This window comes from Carassius auratus, unplaced genomic scaffold (genome assembly GCF_003368295.1).
Source record: "Carassius auratus strain Wakin unplaced genomic scaffold, ASM336829v1 scaf_tig00033307, whole genome shotgun sequence".
NCBI classification, from domain to species: Eukaryota; Metazoa; Chordata; class Actinopteri; order Cypriniformes; family Cyprinidae; genus Carassius; species Carassius auratus.
In genome coordinates this window covers 139,907-163,005 of record NW_020526069.1, presented here as the reverse complement: position 1 = coordinate 163,005, position 23,099 = coordinate 139,907, and the positions used below count along the sequence as shown (strand labels likewise).

Below are 23,099 nucleotides of genomic sequence, written 5' to 3'. Positions count from 1 at the left end.
AAAAGGAACTCCATATATATATATATATATATATATATATATATATATATATATATATATATATATATATATATATATATATATATATAATTATTATTTTTTTTTAATATATATTATTATTCAGCAAAGATGCATTAAATTGATCAAAAGTGACAGCAAAGACTATATTTTTGTAAAAACAATAATAATAAGAAGAAATAAATAATTGCTGTTTGAACATTCTATTCATCAAATAATCCAGGATAATTGTATGACAGTTATCACAAGCTCAACTGTTTTTTAAAATGATAATAATAAATGTTTTTTAATGATTTCTGAAGGATCATGTGACCCTGATGTCACAGAAATAAATTACATTTTATAATGTATTCAAACAGAAAGCAGTTTTGTTAAATAATAATATCTCACAACACGGCATATATTTTACAATGTTTTACTATATGTGTGATCAAATAAATGCAACCTTAGTAAGCATAAAAATACTTTTTGCAAAAATATTACCAACCACATACTTTTGAATGGTAGTATATATAATAAATATAAAATATTTAAAATATTTCTCTTATGCTCACTTAGAAATATATTATTGTTCACTGTTATTTCTTCTTCAAGCATAGCATGACACTGAGAACTGAAGTCATCAAAGGATTAAATTAGATTTAAAAATGTATTCAAATAGTTTTTTATTCAATTTAAAAAATACAATTTCTATATAAAATAAATAAAAGATTAATTTAGAAACATACTATTGGTCATTCAAAATATATTATTATTATTATTCATTCAAAACATTGTAATGAAAATTCATTCAATAAATTTATTTGTACAACTTAAAATGTGAAATGCATTAGTATGTATAATACCTAATGCATTCATTTTTATATATACTGTATAATGCATTACATTACATTTATTTAGTAATTTAATATTTTACTGAAACTGATGTAAAATGATGTTTTTATTCAGTCTGCAATTACCTGCCGTGTAGAGGGAGTCCATGAAATGTGGCTGACTGGGGGATGTGTGGACAGGACGTGTCTGTTTGGAAGGACTGTGGCTGGTGTTTGAGCGGTGGATTGGGGTGTGAGTTGTGCAGAGAGGACGTGGTACGCCTGCGCTGGGTCTGCGTCCCCTCTTTGCCCTTTCCTCCGCTGGCCGTCTGTCCCAACGCATTCCGCAGATACCAGTCTCTCAAACCCTCCAGTGCCAGGGCCTTGTGCAGGCTGCGTGTGGGGTCTTCGGGGTCGTGGGCGCGGAGGAGTCGAGAGGGTAATGAGGTGGCCTGTGGGGGTGGTCGATCTGCTGGTTATGTGTTGCATTGGAGGTGTTGTTTTCGGTGTAGGCAGTGAGCAGGATGGACTCTTGCTGGTGCTGCTGTAAGGGAACGATCGGGCCGCAGGATTTGGTGCGTGACACTTTGACCCTCCGTGGCTCGCCGGGCTTCCCTCTCAGCATTAGAGGACTGTAGGCCGGAGGGCCGTTGCCTAGGATAAGCTGCTGAGACTGGGCAAAGCCGTTCCTGTAAGGAGGCGGTGGAGCATTGGGACCATCGGCCCACGGCAGGGTTTTTGCATTACTTTGCACCTGCAGTCTTTGCTGTTGCTGAGCTTGCATCTTCTGCTGCTTGCCCCACACATAATCCATGAGGATCTCACTGTAACCTCCGTTCATTCCCCGACCTCCTGCGGCCGAGCGAACGTGTGCCAGTTCAGTGTGCCCGTTTACCTGCCGCTCGGGACTGCTACGCTGCGCCTGTTTTAAAGTCGAGTCCATGATGGCTTCCGAGCTCTTATATGGGCCGTTCCGTACAGGCATGCCTGACCTTTGACCTCCGTCCTCCGCTGTGGAGCCGTGCCGGTCGAGTAATGTCTCAGAGCTATTGCTACGTCTGTGCCCTTGCTCATAGGACCCTGAGGACGACCCCTCCTGAGACTGCAGAGGCACCTGATGGGACGCCTCGGGATTGTCTGACCACTGCTTCACAGCAGCAGAGCCGCTAGAGGATTCTGACCTACACAAATAAACAAGACATTACAATACACACACTACCTTTTTTTTTATTAAATATTAATTCATATTTAATTTTAATATTTAATTAATTAATATTTCTTATTTTTATTTTTTAATCCAGCAAGAATGCAACTGATCAAAAGTGAAAATAAAGACATTTATACATTTTATGTATTTTTAGTCGTAATGTTGTTGTCATTGCATACTGGGTTTTTGTAGATATTTATTGCAAAAAACAAAAGTGCTAAACAAGCACATTTAATTTACATGAGAATTATATACACTAGTGTTCAAAGGTTTGGAATCAGTCAAATGTTTATTTTTGAAAGAAACTAATACTTTTATTCAGCAAGGATGCATTCAATTTATCAAAAGTGACAGTAAATTAAGTTACCGTTTTAATTTATAATGTTAATAATAAATGGCTGTTTATAATGTTAATGTTAAAATGTTTGAAATTTAAATTTTTAATGAATGCTGTGCTTTGCCATCCCATCACATAAATTACATTTTAAAATATATGACAATAGAAAACAATTATTTTAAATTATAAAACTATTTCACAATATAATAGCCATTATCAATTCAGGGATTTAAACTATCATATTAACCATTAGCCAAGTGTCCACATGGTACTGATCGTAGTCAGCATTCAAGATGATGTGTACAGTGTTGTAACAAATATTTGTGTATGTGTGTTTTGCGCATTTGTAACCTGATGTGCACTCCTGTTATTCCATTGCGGGACAGAAGTGGAGTTGCCGGGACACTTCTACCTTCCAGATTCGACACACTCCTTGGAAGAGAGTGACTCGGGCTGGCAAAAAATTCTACGTTTAGTCTTCTAGCACACAGTTAATAAACCTGGACTGTTGTGAAATGGTGTCAAGGACCATTGTATAAAACTGATGGCCAAATAATGTTGCTGCCTTATTATTTTGAGTGTTTAGAGTGCCCCATTATGGATTTTTGAAAATTACCTTCCATGCGATGTATAACAAAGCTCTAAGGGAATGAAAACATCCTGGCAAGTTTTAAATCCGAAAGTGCACCGTGTGTAAAGTCACTGTCTCTCAAAAAGATTTGACTCTGAAACATTGAAGCGCGTCGTTTTTAAAACAAATCCCAAGTTGTTCAATGTTGGCATAAACATGAAACATTAGGATACTGCCTTTTCGCGTTTGTCTGAATGAAAATACAAATTCATTATTGGCCACTAGTTGCCGCTTTTGGTACGGTAAAATAGCGTTTTCCCCGGTAATGCTGTACACGAGGCAGCACTGTGCTCACAAACTCTTGATTTAAAAGGCATTACAGGCTCATGATAAAATGAAAATGGGACCAATCAGACCAATCACCGCAGATTAGCGTCACGTAAAGGATGGGTTTGGAAAAATTTATCTATAAATATCTATCTATCATTTGGGAGTTGTCAAGCACATAGGTAGAAATAAACACATATTATTAGACAACGAAAGTGTTTTTTGAGCTTGCATGTGTGTCACAATGTTGTTGGGGATATTGAAAACCAAAATATGAACCTTTCATTACCCATAATAGGGGCACTTTAAACAATAATATTTGAATAAAAATATATTCTACATTATGATTACAGTATATTCACAGCTGGTTACAGTTGCTAATATTTACTTATACCTTACAACAATTAAAAAATTTATTTACTAAAAATATTTACTCAAACTCATCTACAGTGAATCACCCCCTTTAAAATAATCAAGCAATTCAATAACATTTTGTTGCTTTGCAGCCTGAAATGAAGACACAAAGTGAAATGGCTTTGTGTGCCATTGAGAAGTTGATTAGCTACAGCTGATTGAGTTTAGAAGTTATTTTTAGGAGTCATTACTTCTGGATTATTGTGATGTTTTTATCAGCTGTTTGGACGGCACCCATTTACTGCAGGGGATCCATTGGTGAGCAAGTGATGTAGTGCTAAATTTCTCAAAATCTGTTTTGATAAAAAACAAAACTCATCTACATGTTAGATGGCCTGAGGGGAAAAAAATTCATTTTTGAGTGAACTATTCCTTTACTGCCTAAATATAATTGAGTGGTACAAAGCCTTTATTCTAGAATCAGGTTTTAATTACAAACCATTTAAACTGGTTTTCATCTCAATGAGGTGATTCCAGGCCAGCTAATTAATGCTGATTAATGCTGATTCAACTTTAAGTGGAAAAACAGCTGTTCCTTGCAACAACAAAGCAAATTGTGCTGAGTGTGTACCTGGCTGAGCTGGCCACAGAGTTGCGGCGTGTTTTGATCTCGTAATAGATCTCCACTGGGGAGAGTTTTCGAGAAAACCTGTTGTCTGGGCTCCCCGAGACCAGCCGGGGCTGTGAGGCTGACAGACCGTCAGAGGCATCTTCTGATGGAGAGAGAGAAAGAGAGAGACTTCTGAGGTTCAGACAGAGGCATGCTTTCTACTTCACAGAGATACACTTTTAAAGGAAACTACTACAGTTCAGAGGTTCAGGGTTGGTAAAGTTTTTAAAAGAGGCTTCTTATACACACCAAAGCCACATTTATTTGATCAAAAACAGTAATATTGTATGTGTTCTTTATGAATAAATGGATTAACATTTGAACAGTATATAATATTAAAAAAAGTTTTGTATAATTTCATTGTATTAAATAACAAAATGTAGCCAGTGTGGTCTGTGCTCAAATGCTGCACAAGCAATATTTGTGCTACTGTATATTACTTCGTTTGACTTTTTAGCATTTTTAAATTTGTCTTAAGTGTCTAAATAGAGGTTGGGGACATTGAACATAAACAAGTGCTTTTAAAAGAAGGTAGTTATCATTTACAGCAGAATTCATTGTTATAATGCAACATCCTCAGGAACTAAGGACAAGTCCAACTCTTTAACCATTAGGCCACAACTGCCCATGCCCATGTAACACAATGATCCGTCCCATAACTCACCAGTGTCCTGATTGGTTGAAACAAACGTGGAGCTGCTCTCGGTCTTCACTGTGTTATCTGAAGACATAAACAGAAGACATGGCTCCATGCTGCTGATAACGGATAAAGCTATATTGTTGTTATTTTGTAACATTGTTCATGTCATTTTATGTGTTAGACATACAAAAAAAGTCCACTAGATCTTCCTGCAGGAAATCTAAAAGTAATACTTTTGAAAAGGATGTTTATTCATAATTCATTTGTAAAGAATTTATTTATTTATAATAATAGTCATACAATTCCGGAAATATTTATTCATGATTTTATTCAGGATTAATTTGTAAATAATTTCTATATACAATTCTGGAAATACTTATTCAGGATTTTAACTTTTGTAAAATATAACTGTTATTATTTAAAGATATTTGAATAAATTTTTTTTTATTAAAGATTATAGTTATTAAAATCTATAGTTTGTCCAGTGTTATTTTGGTATCAGATATAGTTTATACTTTTTGTTAACATCTGAACGAGTTTTTATTTTTATATTTTCTTTTTTAATTTTGTTATTTTTCAATTTCATAAATTTCAACATTGATAATAATAAGAAATGTTTTCTTGAGCAGCAATTCAGCACATTAGAATGATTTCTGAAGGACCATGTGACACAGAAGACTGGAGTAATGATGCTGAAAATACAGCTTTATACCACAGAAATAACTTACAATTCAAAATATATTCAAATAAGAACATACTTATCATTTTAAAAAAATTCACTATATTTGTTTTTACATGCAGCCTTCTTTCAAAAACATTCAAATCTCTCCTAAACCCCAAACTTCTGAATGGTAGAGTATACTGTATACATAATTAAAATATTCCCAAACACACATTTTGGCCATGAGATTGTGTTTAGTTCATCTTTCTAATCTTGAGGCTCACCTGTGTGGCATCCTCTATGAACCGTGCGTTTGCTGTGTGGAGGATGCTGTTCAGAATCGACGTGTCTGCGGAGGGCGCCGCTGAACAGAGTTTTCTTTGTCTTGCGTTGAGAGACGTCCTCTTCCTAAGCCAGCACAAACATTGAGCAGCATTATGATTTTATCTATCACGTATTCCATATCAAATAGTGGCCACCCATCTCATCTCAAATGCACACACCTCATTTTTGGTGTTGTGTTTGGACCCGCTGCGAGACAGACCAGCCCTCCGCCGCACATGAGGGACTTTCTCTCCGCTTTCCAGAGGATATTCTTGAGGAACTTCTCCTGTTAATTCCTGAAAAATTCATGAGGAGCAAACATGAACAAGTATATTTTTCCTTAAAATCTCACCGCTGTGTGGTTGGGCAGGGACACCATGGTGAAATACAAAGTCGGTCATGTCAAGCTTTCTTGTACTAGTTTTTTATAAATAGTTTCATATTCTTTATTCAATCTTAATTTCTTCTTAGATACTGACCGCCTCCTGCAGACACACACGTTTGAGTTCTGCTATCCGAGTGTTGAGCAGCGAGTGCAGACTCCTCCAGCGCTCCTGCAGCTCTACCATCCGCTCCGCTCGCTGCTTACTGTCCGCAGCGCCCTGCAGCTCTGTAGAAAACACACACACACGTCACATCATAGCAAGGACCACAAATCCACTTATTTTAAAGTTTGGAGTTGGTACGTTTTTCTTTTCTTTTAAGAAACCCTTCTTATACTCATTATGAATGTATTTATTTGATCAAAAATATAGTACAAATAATAAAAACTGTGAAATGCTATACACATTTTAAATAACAATTTTCTATTCGAATGTATTGTAAAATGTAATTTATTCCTGTGATGCAAAGCTGAATTTTCAGCAACATTACTTCAGAATCACATGATTTTTCAGAAATCATTCTAATATGCTGATTTTGCTGCTCAGGAAACATTTCTTATTATTATCAGTGTTTAAAACAGTTGTGCTGCTAATAATATTTCTGTAGACACTGTGATACATTTTTGACATACATTCTTTGATGAATATAGAAAGTTTAAAAAACAGAATTTATTTGAATTATTTAGTTAAATCATCTTAAAGGCTGCGTTTACACATGTGTAAACACAAAAATACACAAGCGATCAGATTTTCTTATATCCGATCTGAGCCACTTCCAAATGTGGTTTAAAAATCAGATCCATATCTGATATCTGAACATCCGATCTACATCTACACACAAATATCCGATTCCCCTCAGAACTCCAAGCCACCACAATGTTGGGGCGACACGTTTGACCATAAAGATAACATTTGAATGCAGGCGTGCTGTATAATATGCACTCGCATTTTATTTAGGCGAGAACTTTATATGTAAGAAACTGCAGAACATTCAGGAGCTGGTTATCAACTCCTGCCCCAACTTAGCTCTTTTTATATTTTGCACTGCAAAACATCCATGATAGCTATTGTCCAGGCTTGCAAATAACAATGTCCACTCAACGTGAATTAAATCATTTTAATGGCACGGCCATTCAAAACCTGAGGGTCTACTACGATGTGCATAGTCTAAGTGATCAAGTGGGAATTAATTTAATCAGATATCGGTCATGTCTAAAAGTGAATGTGGTAACACTAATTCACTTTTAACTATGACTTTTTTTTACCACAGTAAACTCCTAATTCGATGGTGTTCCAGTGGCTCAGTGGTAGAGCATTGCGTTAGCAGCGCAAAACGTTGTGGGTTCAGTTCCCAGGAAACACAATGCATAAATGTAAATGTTAATAGTTATAGCTATGGGGTTGGATCTAGAATAAAGTCATGCAGAATAAGGCATTAATATGTGCTTTATAAGTACTAATAAACAGCCAATATGCTAATAAGCAATACGATCGGATCTGTACATTAAGGCTTACAGTGTAAACACAGCTCTCTAATTAATCTAATAATCGAATTGTTCCTTTATTTTTCAACTCTCCAATTTTCTTAAAAATAACTTGTTTAAAATTTAGATTTCAAGTGCTAGAAAAGTAAAGAAAACTTTTGTTCTTAAATCCTTAATAGTTTAAGTAGTTCTATAAATCTTTTTTTTTATTATTCTTACCCAGTAATCATGAATAACTGGGAAAAACAAGAAAAACATACCTATAACCTTGCATGTTTGGGCAGCTCTTGGCCTTTTTACACGTCAAATATTTAAAGATTTAAAGGTACATTTCTCCAATACTTCCATCACCAAACAGCAGATGCAAACTGCAGTTTCAAGATAACTAAGATTTATTCCCTTTATAAAGATGTTCTCCTCACAGAAACCTCCCACATGTTCCCACAGTTAAGGTTTTGTGGGGTCTCTGTGAGGACATCTGGTCGCCACAAAAGACAATTTACAGTTCTTATGTATAAAGACTCTTTCTTATCAACAAACAAACACAGACAGACAGACACATGGAGGTGCTCACCGGAGCATGTTATCAGGTGACCTTTGACCTCCATCTCATATGTCTTTCCCGTCGCCTCACTGACCCCTGATTGTAAGTTTACCTACATAGAGACAAAAAAAATATGACACTGACTCATCTTTCTGGCAGCTGGAGTCTATTAAAACAAGAAAGGCATGTAAATAGTTTATGTGTTTCTTACCTTCTCACCTTTTGGTAAGAGTCATACGGTCTGCAGAGGTTTGGTTTTGTGGCCATGAAGCAGATTTGTGGCTGGGTGTTGCTGCAGTACTCCGACTGACCTGAGGGGGAGCCACTGTGCTGCTGCGCAACGCTCACAAACTCAATGTCCTGAAATATAAAACAAACCACATGAGACACTGAAGACCCTCCACACGTAAGAGCTCTGATCTAGAGAGGGGCTTTGAAGACTGACTACAAAGTTGCTCTTAATCTAACTGATAGGACATGTGAGGTTTTGTAGATGTAACTGATTTCTCAGTTATGTTTCTATTAAGTATCTTGTTTCAACTTGTCTCAGAAATTCTACTGAAGGATAAAAATTAGATACAGATGCAGATACAGAAGCTTGAGTATCTCTGCAAAATGTATAACAGTTTTGAGACACTGAGATCTCTTTAAGATTAATTCATCTCAATGTATATGAGAAACAACTGAGATATTAAAGAGATCTCAGTGTTTATTATTTTGTTATTTTAATTTCTCGGGTGCACAAAATTAAGATATTTTTAGAGCCTTCAGTTCATTGCTGTTATTTTTAGCTAAAATGAAAACGAATAAAAATGGCTTCGGTTAATTGAAATAATGATAAAATAACTGAAATTAAATATAGATATAAATATATATATATAAAAAAAATTAAAACCTTAAAATGAAAATTTGAAATGTTACCAAATGGAAATAAGCCAAAGTACTTAAACTAACTTAAAGCTAAATATTTAAATAAACAAAAACAAATCGAATGAAAAACACATAAAACAAAACTAAATTAATATAACTGAAAACGTACTATTTAAATGAAATACTGCTTAAATAGTAGAAACACGCATAAGTGATTTGAGATCTTATTTTTAGTTTATTTTCACTTTCAAGATCTTTGGTTGACCCAAGTCACATTCACATGTGATTCACAGTGTGTTTCCCCCTTTTCATATTCACATGGAACTGCCTGTGGGAACTCCGGACAGGAAGTGGACTGCGGCGTGCAGGAAGTGGCTCACGAAGCAGGAAGCGAGTGCAGAAAACAGAAATGGAAGGCTCAGACTGACCTATAACAACAATGCCGTCAGAAACCCTCACACACAAAAACACTCACCCAGGGCACGAGTCATTTCCTCAGATCAGCCATAAACAAGGAGGCACGGACAATGAGGAGAAAGGTCGAAAAACCACAAATACTACAACGGTTACGGTACGGTTTCCTGTCTACAACCTAAATAAACACCAAAAAGCCCAAATGTTTTCAGCTTCGACACACAGTGGTGATCTATCCGTCTCATTGCCGTTTTTCATGCATCAGAAAGTAGTTATTATCTCGGCTGCGTAAGAGATGGGTGGCTCTCTGGATGCCCCGGAGTGGCTCTATCATTGAGAAGCTGTGAATGATGGGTGTCTCTGAAAAATGCAGAAGGTTATAATTATAAAGAAAATCAATAGACCCATTTGAGTCATATGCGGAACTAACCTGGAGAATAGAGTAGCAGATGAGTGAAGCATGCGTTCAAAATTAAAAGAAAGCAACAGAACAATGTAGCTATTGTATGTTGTCATGACCTAATCGTGCCCATCACACACACTCGAGGGTCAAGGGAGGACAAATGAAAGCGAGCGGGCCGATAACGTAATTGCAAGAGCAAACACGGTGTCTATGCCTGTCTTAGTTTGCCTAGTGTTGGGTTTCAGCTAATGGAGTCACGATGTTGTCAGTTTGAGCTTGATAAGTCCCCTGATCTTGAAGAACTGACGTGTTTGCCAAATTCTAAGCATTTACTGTAGAGTTTACCTAAATCTCTAAAAGTTTTGACTAAACCCTTTCGCAATATTCATCCTTTCTAAGTTGGACATGAAGTCATTTCTCATAAAAGCAGCATGATATGTTGATCTCATATACGTACTGAATAGTTTTACTCATTATAAAAGTGTTTTTTTTCCCTTTAGAGGTAATTGCTAAGGATGTACTGTAGTCACTTTAGTATTGCTCACACTTAGTGTTCAACAATAAACCATGCAAACACATTTCATAGACTTATGCTCAATGAGCGATTTGAGCCAAATCTAGAGACCAGAATATAATTTTTGGACTTGGTCACCTAGCAAACACTCAGTATTCAGCCAAAATCCTTTTAGCAAATACAATCTATAGACAATCACTCACTACTCACTACTTAGCATCATGGCTGGAAGTTCTGCACAATGCACAGCCATATAGTGTTTTTTGCATTGTCTGGAAAACATAAAAATCTAGGATAAAATCAGATTTTGCAAGCCAGCATTAATTTGAGACTATAAATATGCACCAGACAAGCTGTGCATATGTGTGTGTGTGTGTGTGTGTGTGTGTGATTCGCCAAACGTCATGACAAATGTTCTGCGGTCTTCACAAGGTTTGCCAGCATTCCACTCTCTCATGTCGGAGCCTGTATTATCAGCTCCGTTCAGATGTTCGTGGAATTATGATCTGTCCATTTTCGAGACTTCCCGCATTTGTTCTCTATTCTGTTCTCTGTAAACCTGTAGCTCAGTTCTGAACATGTAAAGGGGCCGTATTGTACATGCATGAGGCATTTCGTAGGATATTGAAATTGGTTGCATTAAAATTACCCAAGAATTACTGGTATTATTTTTATTTTATGGGTATACACCAATATAAAACAGAATAAAAAAATATAAAAAAAGTGAAAAAACAAGATATAGATAATTTTTTTTACAAATTTGTTAAAGAATTAAAAAAACATTGTTTTATTATATTTTATATGGGTGTGTAATTTATAGATATAATAATGAAATGTTATATAACATATAATACATAGTATAATATATACAGTACAGACCAAAAGTTTGGACACCTTCTCATTCAAAGAGTTTTCTTTATTTTCATGACTATGATAATTGTAGAGTCACACTGAAGGCATCAAGGGCTATTTGACCAAGAAGGAGAGTGATGGGGTGCTGCTCCAGATGACCTGGCCTCCACAGTCACCGGACCTGAACCCAATCCAGATGGTTTAGGGGTGAGCTGGACCGCAGACAGAAGGCAAAAGGGCCAACAAGTGCTAAGCATCTCTTGGGGAACTCCTTCAAGACTGTTGGAAGACCATTTCAGGTGACTACCTCTTGAAGCTCATCAAGAGAATGCCAAGAGTGTGCAAAGCAGTAATCAAAGCTACTTTGGCTATTACTGGCTACTTTGAAGAACCTAGAATATGACATATTTTCAGTTTTTTTTTTTTTTTGTTAAGTATATAATTCCATGTATAATTCCACATGTGTTAATTCATAGTTTTGATGTCTTCAGTGTGAATCCACAATTTTCATAGTCATGAAAATAAAGAAAACTCTTTGAATGAGAAGGTGTGTCCAGACTTTTGGTCTGTACTGTATATATATAAACCCTAGGTGATTTTAGTTTTGGGAAAAGACTAAATCTGGGCTGTAGTAGGGCTGAGTCAGATGGGTGATTTGATGTTTCACAGAAAAAGTGGCGAAGACGTAATGTGAGATGTGTTGCATGGGCAGGCCTAATGAAGCTGTCAATTACCAGTTGCCCATAGCTCCGGCTGTTTTAATCGTATTGCATTGTTCATCTCAAATTGTTCATATTACATGGCTGGATACTTTCCAGACAGCCCACACACACACACACACACACACACACACACGCTGCCTGTAAAAGACAGCACATCCATCATTCTGTTTTCTTTCCTCTTTATTTTTTCTCTCAGCAAGATTCTCCTGACTGATCACTCCAATAACGACCTTGATATTTCACATAACATCAACAATTTCAATTTGAAACAGAATGGCAACTTTTTTTCCTCAGGTCTGCAGAACAGTCTCCTCTGGGGAGCACGGTTTGTACTGAATTGTATCTTCTCGCAGACAGCGCTGAAGACAGCAGGGGGGGTCAGCAGATTTCTTCATGCTCCCTGGACTCTCTGCGACCTCTCTGATCCCGGCGGATCTGACAGACGTGTTCTCCACTGTTCCGTGCCTCCGGTAATTAATCCCACACTAACAAGGAAGTGTGGACACAGCTGCGTTTCCACATCACCGGACTGCACCGAAACCATCTTACTTTCTTCACTGCAAAATTACATGCAGTCACAAAATGTATGGGTCACACTAATGACAAACACAAAGTCAAAACAGGTTTTTCTTAACCAAAATATCATAGAGAATTGGGGTGGGCTCTTTGGATGATTTGGGCCTGTAAGCAACTACCTAGCAACCACTCAGACTACCAACATTCTGGTTACAGTCTACAACAGTAGGTGAGTTTTGCATGGATAACCATCACTCTCATTTTCTGCATAAAACATAAAATTCTATTTATAATTATCTGCATCTTGAAAATTACACAAACTGTGGCATATTCAAAGAAAGTGAGTGCGCCTAAATACAGCTGTCAAAACCATTGCCTGAAGCCATCCTGATCCGGATAATTGTGCTAAACAGATGCATGTGTGGCATTGCTCTTTCGTATAAAGGACAATTGGGACCAAATGGCATCAGGTTTCTGCATGACCTGGAACATGCAAGTTATAAGTTAAGGTCTTAAATGAATAGTACACCCAAAACATTTAATTCAGAATATTTACTCATACTCAAGTTTTTCCAAACCTGTATGAATGTCTTTATTCTGTTGAGCACAAAAGAAAATATTTTGAAAAATGCTGGTATTAAAAGGTCCTTTCATAGTAAGGGAAAAATTGAAGTCAATGGCTAATAGCAACTGTTTGGTTACCAAACATTCTTCAAAATGTCTTTTTTTGTGTTCAATAGAAGAAAGAAAATTATACAGGCTTTAAACAACTCGAGGGAGAGTAAATGATGACAGAATATCGCTTTAATGTTGTCTATTGCTCATTTGACAAAATAAAAACAAACCAACAATACACAAAACAGAAAGGGCCTTATGCAGACACATAATTAGTCCAAAATAGTAAAAACAGCCATTTCTCTTTTGAGGAAGACAGGAAATTTGGTAAACCAAGTATGTCATTTTATTCTTGCAAACTGCATAGTTGATGCCCTTTAATTAAAAAGGGGACTTCATTCAAACAGCATGCAAACTAAAGGTGAATTGTGTGATTTCTGTGATTTTTGGCAACTAAATTCCACTTAGTTCTCTATTGATTTGATCTGGCACCCAAATTACCACTGCAGCATCATGTTTCATTTTATTTTCAAGGACATGTGGTACATGCAGTACAATGTTTTTCTATATTTAAAGTGTTAGTTCACCCAAAAATGAAAATTAGGCTGTGTTTTACTAACCCCATGGGCATCCTAGGTGTATATGACTTTCTTCTTTCAGAGAAGTCTTTGATCTTTCAAGCTGTTTAATGCCACTCTGTGGGTGTTGCATGCATCAGTCCAAAAGAAGTTAAATAAAAAGCGCCCATCCATAAAAATAAAAAAGTGTCTCATAAGGCTCCGGGGGTGAACAAAGTCCTCCTGTAGCGAATTGATGCATTTTAGTAAGAATAAAATACAAACATAATCACTTTAATCTAGCTTGCGCTCACTGTTGTAAAGCAGTGAAGCAGTTACGGGGGAATGACGTATGAGGTCAGCTTTGCGCATGCGCAGCTCAGAAGTGACGTAGGCAGGAACGCAGGGGAGATCAAAACAAAACTATGGTCATTAATTAGAAGTACTAGACAAGGGTTTGTAAAGACGATTGTCAGAGGATTTCAATATAGGCCAAGAGGAGACTGCATTTCCTTTGCTGAAGTAAGGAAACTTTGCTTCCTTTGTTCCTATAAACAAATGTTGGTTTTCATGAGACTCATCTGCACATGCCCAACGCTGACCTCATGATGTCATCAGCCCAGAGCTGCTTCCGCGTACAACTGTTGGCGCAAGCTACATTAAAGTGATTATTACGTTTTGAATATGGATATTTTTCTTACAAAAATGCATCGATTTGCCACAGGAAGTCTTTGTTCACCCCCCGGAGCCGTGTAATGTGTAACATTTTTTAAACATTTTTTTTTTTAATTTTTACTTATTTTGGACTGATTCATGCAACACCCATTGAGTGGCATTAAACAATTTGAAAGATTAAAGACAATTTTTAATATAACTCCTTCTGGACTCGTCTGAAGAAGAAAGCCATATACACCTAGGATGCCTCTGGGGTGAGTAAAACACAGCCTAATTTTCAAACTTGGGTGAACTAACCCTTTAAATGGCCATCAAGTCTCTCTGAAACCAAATTCACAGTATTAGCGACTAAATGTAATCTCAAGAGACTGGGAGTTTCCTTCAAAATGAATATTAAAATGCAGTGAAATGAAATCAAACCAACTTCTGAACCCCATGAGGCTTGTAATCATTTGTCTCTGCTTTACTCATGCATTCATCAGGTCCTGGCCTTTGTGCACAGGTCAGATGATGCCGATGAACCTTTCGGTCATGCTGAATTTTTGGCACAGTTTACGAATGCTCATTGCAATGGTTACATCATGCACCATGCGGCTACAGCTGGGCATGATACCAGTCCAAGGGGTCTCCCAAGGGTCCCGAAAGGAAACACTAGTTAGATCACACCTTGATGCCCTTTGCTTCTCACCACACCAGCAACTTAATGAAATCCCATATCCTTCTCTTCCTGACTACCTTTAAAAATCTGCTCCATCTCCTCTCAGCAGGCTGGGCGGAGGGCACATTTCCTCTGACTGGCAGCAACAACAGCTCCAGCAGAGAGGAGTCAGGACGGCCGCAGACAGCAGATGGCCTTGACATACGAACCAGCTCCCCCCCATTTCACAATCTCAATCTGAACCTAAAGCAAAGAGCACACATGAAAAACCAGAAATGATGCAAAGATACTGTAGAGTTACAGAAGGTGACGGTATTTTTAGGAGCTGAGATGATATTTTCTGCTGATCCATAATCATCTGCAGCCGGACACTGCAATACTCCTCTTGGGTGCTGATTTCATAACACAGCTTATACTGTATGTACACTACCATTCAAAGGTTTTGATTTAATTATTTTATTCAGCAAGGATGCATTAAATTGATATCAAGTGAGAGTGAAGACATTTATAATCATACAAATGATTTCTATTTTAAATGAAATGCTGTCTTTTGAACTGTCTATTCATTGAAGGATCCTGGGGGTGGTGGGGGGGGTGCAGCACTGTTTTCAACATTGCTAATAATAAGAAATGTCTATTCAAGATGAATGGCAATCTGACATCACTTACACAACATTCAACTTAGCTACATATTTGTCCACAACATAACTGTAAATTTGCTATAGTTTACGTTTTTGAATGTGTATGTGCATCAAATTTCTGGATCTGTTATGCAATTGTTGGACACACAGAAAAGGTGTGAAGATAAACATGGTGTCCAAATTTAGTGTGAAAACAGCCAAAGCCCAATGTGCTGGCACAATCAGGATCAGATGCATTCATGCTCAAAGGTCACGTTGGGTCATGATGCTGGTTTCTTCATACTGCCGTTCAACAGCTTAAACATGCAGCAACATACTCTATTGACCTAAATATAAGACAGTCCTGATTATAAGATGACCCCACTTTTTTCAGATGTACCTTTTGGAAAAAAGCTTTTTGAAAACCAAATATTGTTTTTTTTCTCTCTCTCTCTCTCTCTCTCTCTGTAAAACACATTTTTTCTTAAATTACTTTCATATTGCATATTTTTCTTATTTGAATATTGATTTTGAAAGTATGGTAAATACTTTGTCCCAACAATAATCACATTTAAAAATATACACTTTTTGATATACCAAACAGGTAGCCCATTTAAATTACATAACATTTAGTCCATCATCGCATAGTAGCCTACCAAAATTTTATTAACTGCAGTAGAAGTGAAATCTTATTGTAGTCTTCAAATCTGAAGTTTTAAAAATACTTACAGAGAAAATTTGTTCCAATCAGGCTAATGACAGTCACGACTCATGCCGCTGTAAACATTTTCTTTTTCTTTTGTTATCACTCGCAATCTTAGAGGACACCAATATAAAAATAGAGCCGAAACAACAGATTGAGGTAAAAAAAAATGTCTTTAAAAAGACTCTTATTCTGACGGCACCCATTCACTGCAGAGGATCCATTGATGAACAAGTGATATAATGCTAAATTTCTCCAAATCTGTTCTGATGAAAAGCAAACACATCTACATATTGGATCATGGCCTGAGAAAGAGTACATTTCAGTCAATTTTAATTTTAGAGTAACAGCAGCAATTGTTTTGAGGGCAAATGACCTTGATTAGCAAAGCTAAAAAACGTGAAATGCCGCCGTTTTGAAATGATTCATAACTAGGGAGAGAAAAATAGTCATTGTACCTTCAGATAATTCAATTATTTTACATTTTGCAAACATCTATTAACGGTGATGCATGTTGGTTACCTCAAGAGAGAAAAAGAAAAACATACACTGGCATCCTGGCTTCACTTGCCTGGATTTAATCCACCAGAGCGCTCAACACATATTTCCAGCATGCTTGTAAAAGACAACAAACAACAAGTGCACCATGACAATTACGTCCCCCACATGAGAACCTAATCATAGTCCTTTTGTTAGGCCCTGGACGATAAGTGATGCTTTTCTCTCACATTCAAAGACCTCAGTGCACATAAAACTCTTTCAAGTCAGATGATAGATAGGAAATGCAGTCCCATGGGGATAGACCGCAACAACTACCTGTACATCTGGAAGACACATGTTACACAAACATTCATCTGAGGGCATCTACAACATCCATCCACTGCTGGGCGGCACGTTACAGCGAACCACACAGGAGGCTTTCACAGCAAAGCTCTACCTCTGAAATCTGTTCCACATTGATCCACAGCCAAAGCATATTAAATACGCATTCTAGATAACAACACAAAGACAACGGCCTTCGAAGACGATGGTAAGCACTGCTGCAGTACATAAAGACCACACAGGGATTGAGAAATCTTTCCCAACCATCAAAAGTCTAATTCAGGGTTTCATGCAGTGGTTCCGAATGCAGAAGCGGCTCAAAAAAAGAACACTGTGTGTGTGGAAAAATGTTTTGGGTGCTCCTGATGGCTAGAAAAAAAAAAAAAAAAACTGCTTTCTTAGAATTCTTTGAACTCTGGCTCAGCAGTAAAGATTTGAGCAATGAATCAGGTAGAGCAGAACATTATAAATGATGACGACTACTTCAGCAACAAGTAGTACACAGAAAACACAGAAATAACAATTTTAAATCATTATTTTTAAATTGAATTACTAACTTTAAAAGAAATAAAAATAAAAATAATATTTACAAAATAATAATATAAAAAAATGTTTTCAAAATTAAAGAGCAGTAAGATTAAAATTCTAAGCTTCCTATCACTGTTTATAAGTCCTGTACAACAGGTTTAAATCCATCCAATGTTAAAAAACATTGTCATTTTGTCAACATATCATTTTAAAATTACCTAAATTCTCAGAGATCCCCAAACGGTTTGCGCGAAGCTGTTTAAAAGATTCAGTTTCCTTAAACCCCACCTTTCGGTAGCATACTGTGTTCTGATTGGTCAACTGACATAGTCAGTTTTGATTCGTTGTTCCGCACACAACTTCACGGTAAACAATGCGTTAGCATCTCTTTTCCATACTTTAGAAGCCAATAACTTTATAAATCGTGTACTTTTTGGTTTAATTACTTTGCACATTGTTTACACTGATGGACAGCTACATCATACACTGTAATACAGGTAATTTTTGATTTCCCATCTGTGTGGCTCTTTAATATATATATATAAAAAAAACTAATAGAAATAAAACCAATTAGACAGAAAAAGTGAGAAGTGCAAATATATCCAGAAGGAGAGAAATTAAAGTGCATTGAAAACATGAGATAATTATGAGCAGATTAGACCTCAAAGAGAAACACGTGGGCTTTAAACAGACTGGGCTCATTCAAGCAGCTGGAATCATACTGATGCAAATTGGAACCTCGTTTGGATATTCAAAGCCAATGGGTAGGATTTTGTATGTTTGTGTGTCTGTGTGTGTGCGTGCGCGTGCGCGTGTGTGTGTGTTTGCATGAGTGTGATTGCATGAGTGTGATTGAAGGTGATCTCATCCCCTTTCAGATCAATGTTCCACTTATGATAAGCTTATGCACTACTGTATAAGCATCTGAGGCTCACGATTTGGCCATGAAATGATTCAGACTGTGATGGCTGTGAGTCAAAAAGCCAGTTGGTTAATAGTGCACTCTGAGATCATTCTGGGTTGGGTTGGACTGCAGGCGTCAGCACTTTTGTGCAATGTACATAACACCCCATTGCTAAAAGACACTCCACCCACCAGAAAACATGCTTTAATTGAGGTGTTGAATTGGTGCAAAGGTGGAAACTGCCCTGTCCAGAAGAGCTACTGACAGAAATACAGTCGAATATGACCGGTGATGTTTTCAATATTAAAATACCTAATATCCTAGCCCAATATGCAGAGACAGCTATTAGTAATCCAATTGTAGGTTGATTTAGTTAAGGACAGGACTATCTGATTGTCCAGCTAATTTGTCCAGATGAGTAGAGTGTATGAGTAGAGGATGTGAACTAGAGCTGTAATCGGGCCTTAAAAGTTAGGCCCGACAGGACCCGAGCCCGACAGGTTTCGGCCCGAGCCCGACAAGTACATTTTGATTGACAGCTTTTTTAAAGCCCGAACCCGTTTACAGCCCGACATTATTCAAATGTGCGCACGCACACAGCTCTTTTGCCTTTTGCCAACAATGAGCAATTTATTCATGTTTTAACATAATTTACTCTTAACTAACATAGACTAGACCACTTGGAAGTTGGAATAAAGAAATAAAATAAGTCCTGTGTCACATCGTAACATCTCAGCATTCTAGACATAGGCTCATTTAACCTATAAATAGACCAACGCACCAATAAAAACGAGTCATTTAAAAAAAAATTAATTAAGATAAATTTTAAATTAAGATGGGTATTTGGCAATAACGAAATTAAGATAAAGGCTCCGCCGGATTTGCTTTATTTAATAAAAGAATAATGCCAACATTAGCGTAAACACTCTGTTAACATTATGCATTTAAGACTCAATGAATATTTAGTTATCATTTGAAAAACCTTTACTCACAGAGATTAGGCTAGGTCTACATGTTTATGTGGAGGGAAATGATTGAATCCACTGTAGATGTCTTCAGCGCGTTCCTGCGCTCACTGATGGTGCGTCATTATTCACTCATTATTCTCATTATAAACATGGTCAAAACTTTTCCACACCTCAGTGTTTGCTTTAGTTGCTGGTGCAACCAAAACGTATTCACCAGAGGCAAGCCTCCATTACACCTGCTCAGCATTAATTTTCGCATCTTTCTCGCGCTAATCGAAACACATCACATAACCGCTCGTTTACCTCGCAAACCGGAGCGCAAGCCCGAGCCCGGCCCGAGCCCGCGTAAGATGATAGAAATTAAGCCCGAACCCGACCGAACCCGTCGGGTTCCGACGGGTCCCGTCGGGTTCGGGCAAAGATCTTCAGCTCTAATGTGAACACCTTTAAAGTACTCATGAGACCAAGTAATTTCATGACCTATTGAGATTCAAGACTGACAAGCACATATGTGAGTCAAAAGTAGATCACAATGTGCTTTTATGTTTAACTTATGATATATATTTCATTCTGATTCCGGCACTTTGCTTGTCTTCTCTGTGCTGTGCTCGCCCCCGCCTCCTTGATTTTTTTGTGAAAGTGAAAGTGACCTGACATTCATACTCAGAATTTGTGCTCTGCATTTAACCCATCCGAAGTGCACACACACAGAGCAGTGAACACACACTGTGAACCAGAGGTGGGTAGTAACGAGTTACATTTACTTCGTTACATTTACTTGAGTAATTTTTCGGGGGTAACGAATACTTTTCGGAGTATATTTAAAGATGGGTACTTTATACTCTTACTTGAGTACATTTTTTGGGAAAAATCTGTACTTTTACTTCGTTACTGTGGGCGACGCCCCTCTCGTTACTTTATCTTAATGCAATAAATGCTTCAGTTTATTCCAAACGCGCCGTCTACTTTTCTCTCGACAATGAGCGATGCCCATTCGCGAATGATTCATTCTTTTGAGTCAACTCTGTTCAAAGGCTTGATCAAACCAATTGGCAAACGAGTGAATTGGTTCGTGAATCAGTTTGATTGAGTCGTTCAGTTCCATGCTGCACGCGCTGAGCTCTGAAGCGGTTCACTCAGAGTTGTAACGTTTAAGAATATAAGCAGCGTTGAAAACGGGGCTATGGAACTGCACTGAATTGAAAGCTAATCTGCAAAGGCTATTATTTGCTTGCGGTGGATATCCTTATTAGATGAACGCGTGTGCTGTCTACTGTTTAACAGGTAATAACTTGGGCTACATTCGATTACAGTACACGATACCACTGTGACATTAGTTTGTTGTACGTGTGTGGCTTGTAACAGGTTGAATGCAGCTTCCAAAAGACAAAGAATAGCCGATTAAGATTTTATTAATTTTAATACAATCACACCAGTGCGAGTACGTTCAGCAAGTCATATCATCAGCTGCTAAATTCAGATCTGTGATCGCTTGCTGGCGCTGAGCCAGAGATAGACGTGTTTTTACAGCGCTGCGCATTAACCAATCACACAAGATTCTGTTGAGCTTTTGAATGCAATGGCCAATCAGAGGTGTTCCGATGAGTCATCGCTGAAATGCCGGTGCTTCCTTCACTCGCTCACTTACTGAATACCTCTTTCTGCCGAATTCTCTCTGCAGATGTGTGTACGAATCTATAATTAAGATATTGATTTCACAGTGTTAACAGTTTCAGTGATTTTAATGGTAGTTTCTGAGAGTGAATGAAATCTAGACTGACTGTGTGAAAATTATGTTTAATAATGTAAATGTTATTTGCTCTCTTTCTGAACAATGAAAGATTAGTAGCAATATTTATATCACATTAACTTTCAATGTTAAATTCACATTTAAAATAAAGTCAGTCGTATTAAAAATATGTTATGGCATGACACCTATATTTGTTACTTAAATAAACAGACAGGGTTTTATAATAAATTACATAAATTGGATTAAAGGCTGATGAAATATATACATTTATACACACACACATACATTACATACATTTTTTGTCTATATATCTATTAGGGATGTCAACGATTAATCGATGATCGATTAATTGTCGATAAGAGATGCAATCGATTAAGGCTGTCGATGGTCGGTTAACCTATTCAGTGTTGGGCTGCGTGCGGCTCATGCGCACTCAACACGTGCGAGCGGCTGTGAGTGACGGTGACGATATATAAAAGCATCATCATTCATTCACAATGTACAAATTAAGCTTTTAATGTGATTTAAACTTTAAAGTACATTAAAATAGAAACAACATAAAAGTTCTTCAACATTAAATGCAATAGAAATGTAGTTACTAATCATTTCATCAGATAACTGTTTTATATCGTGCGCTTTGCAGGGCTGCTGGACACAGTGACAGGACAGGTAGTCTATTCATTCCTACAACTTGTTAATTCATTCCTACGAATTATTAATGTGGCAATTGTCCATGTTTCATTAATTGTGTTCCCTAAATAACCCATGATTTAAGTGAAATAAGGGAACAAATTAATAAATCGAACGAATTCTTAATTTATGAAATCTTTAATTTCCCTTCCCATGTTTACCACAGTAAGAGATGCGAAAACAGTTATACAAAGCGAAAGATAATAAAATAAACCTGAGAAATTAGAGGGTTAGACTATGAAGATTTAGGAAAAGAAACAATGCCTAAATATACTGAATTTGTGGAAATTTGTGACCAACCGGCAAACCAGAACAAAGCCGCGTAAATGAAGACTATGGGGTCCAAAAGCATGGTCGCGATCTAACGTTTTCCAGTTAACCTATTATTCCTCTAATAAACAAAGCTTTTATACCACACTTGTCATAATCAGATCTTATCATTTCTAAATAAATAATTGCTGGATTCAAAACAGCGATTAATAGGCGCTGTGACCGACACATTCCTGGAGCATTCACTGCTGTCACTAAACGGTGACGCCGAGCATCGTTCACAAGTTTCTGCATGGACCTGACTAGGGCACAGGTTCTAAGCCCTGGGACAAAATGGGATGCTTTAAGGAAAATTTATAGCCTACTAAGTAATAGGCCCAACATAAAAATAACAATTTGTTTTCATGTTTTTTTTTATTTTTTAAATAGGCTATGCGAAATATATCCGACTTAAATAGGCTAATTAAGAATAACGGATTTAAAACAGAAGTGTGGGCGCTCCATAAGTTCACAAAAAAAAAAGGATGACAACGCATTCTGTTTGTTTGCTTTATTTTACAAGAGCACAAATCTTCTGTTTTTATTGTGAGTGTGCACAAATGAAAGTAAACACTTTTGCGGAAAATATATATTTTTTTTAATGTCTCAGCTGTTTCGATCGCCCCGGAGCCTGCTGCACACGTATATTCTAGCGATTCAAACTTACATCGCAGTCT

General features: G+C 37.1%; 1 protein-coding gene across 1 annotated transcript in view; it reads right to left on the bottom strand.

Moving 5' to 3' along the window:
- Positions 1-23,099, bottom strand: part of LOC113081176 (coiled-coil domain-containing protein 120-like) — a 49,587-nt gene that overhangs the window by 818 nt on the left and 25,670 nt on the right. The window contains 10 exon segments of the mRNA XM_026253235.1: positions 978-1,239; positions 1,242-2,011; positions 2,726-2,827; positions 4,258-4,399; positions 4,961-5,017; positions 5,882-6,005; positions 6,101-6,217; positions 6,401-6,531; positions 8,363-8,444; positions 8,552-8,692. Coding sequence (XP_026109020.1) covers positions 978-1,239; positions 1,242-2,011; positions 2,726-2,827; positions 4,258-4,399; positions 4,961-5,017; positions 5,882-6,005; positions 6,101-6,217; positions 6,401-6,531; positions 8,363-8,444; positions 8,552-8,692 — 1,928 coding nt within the window.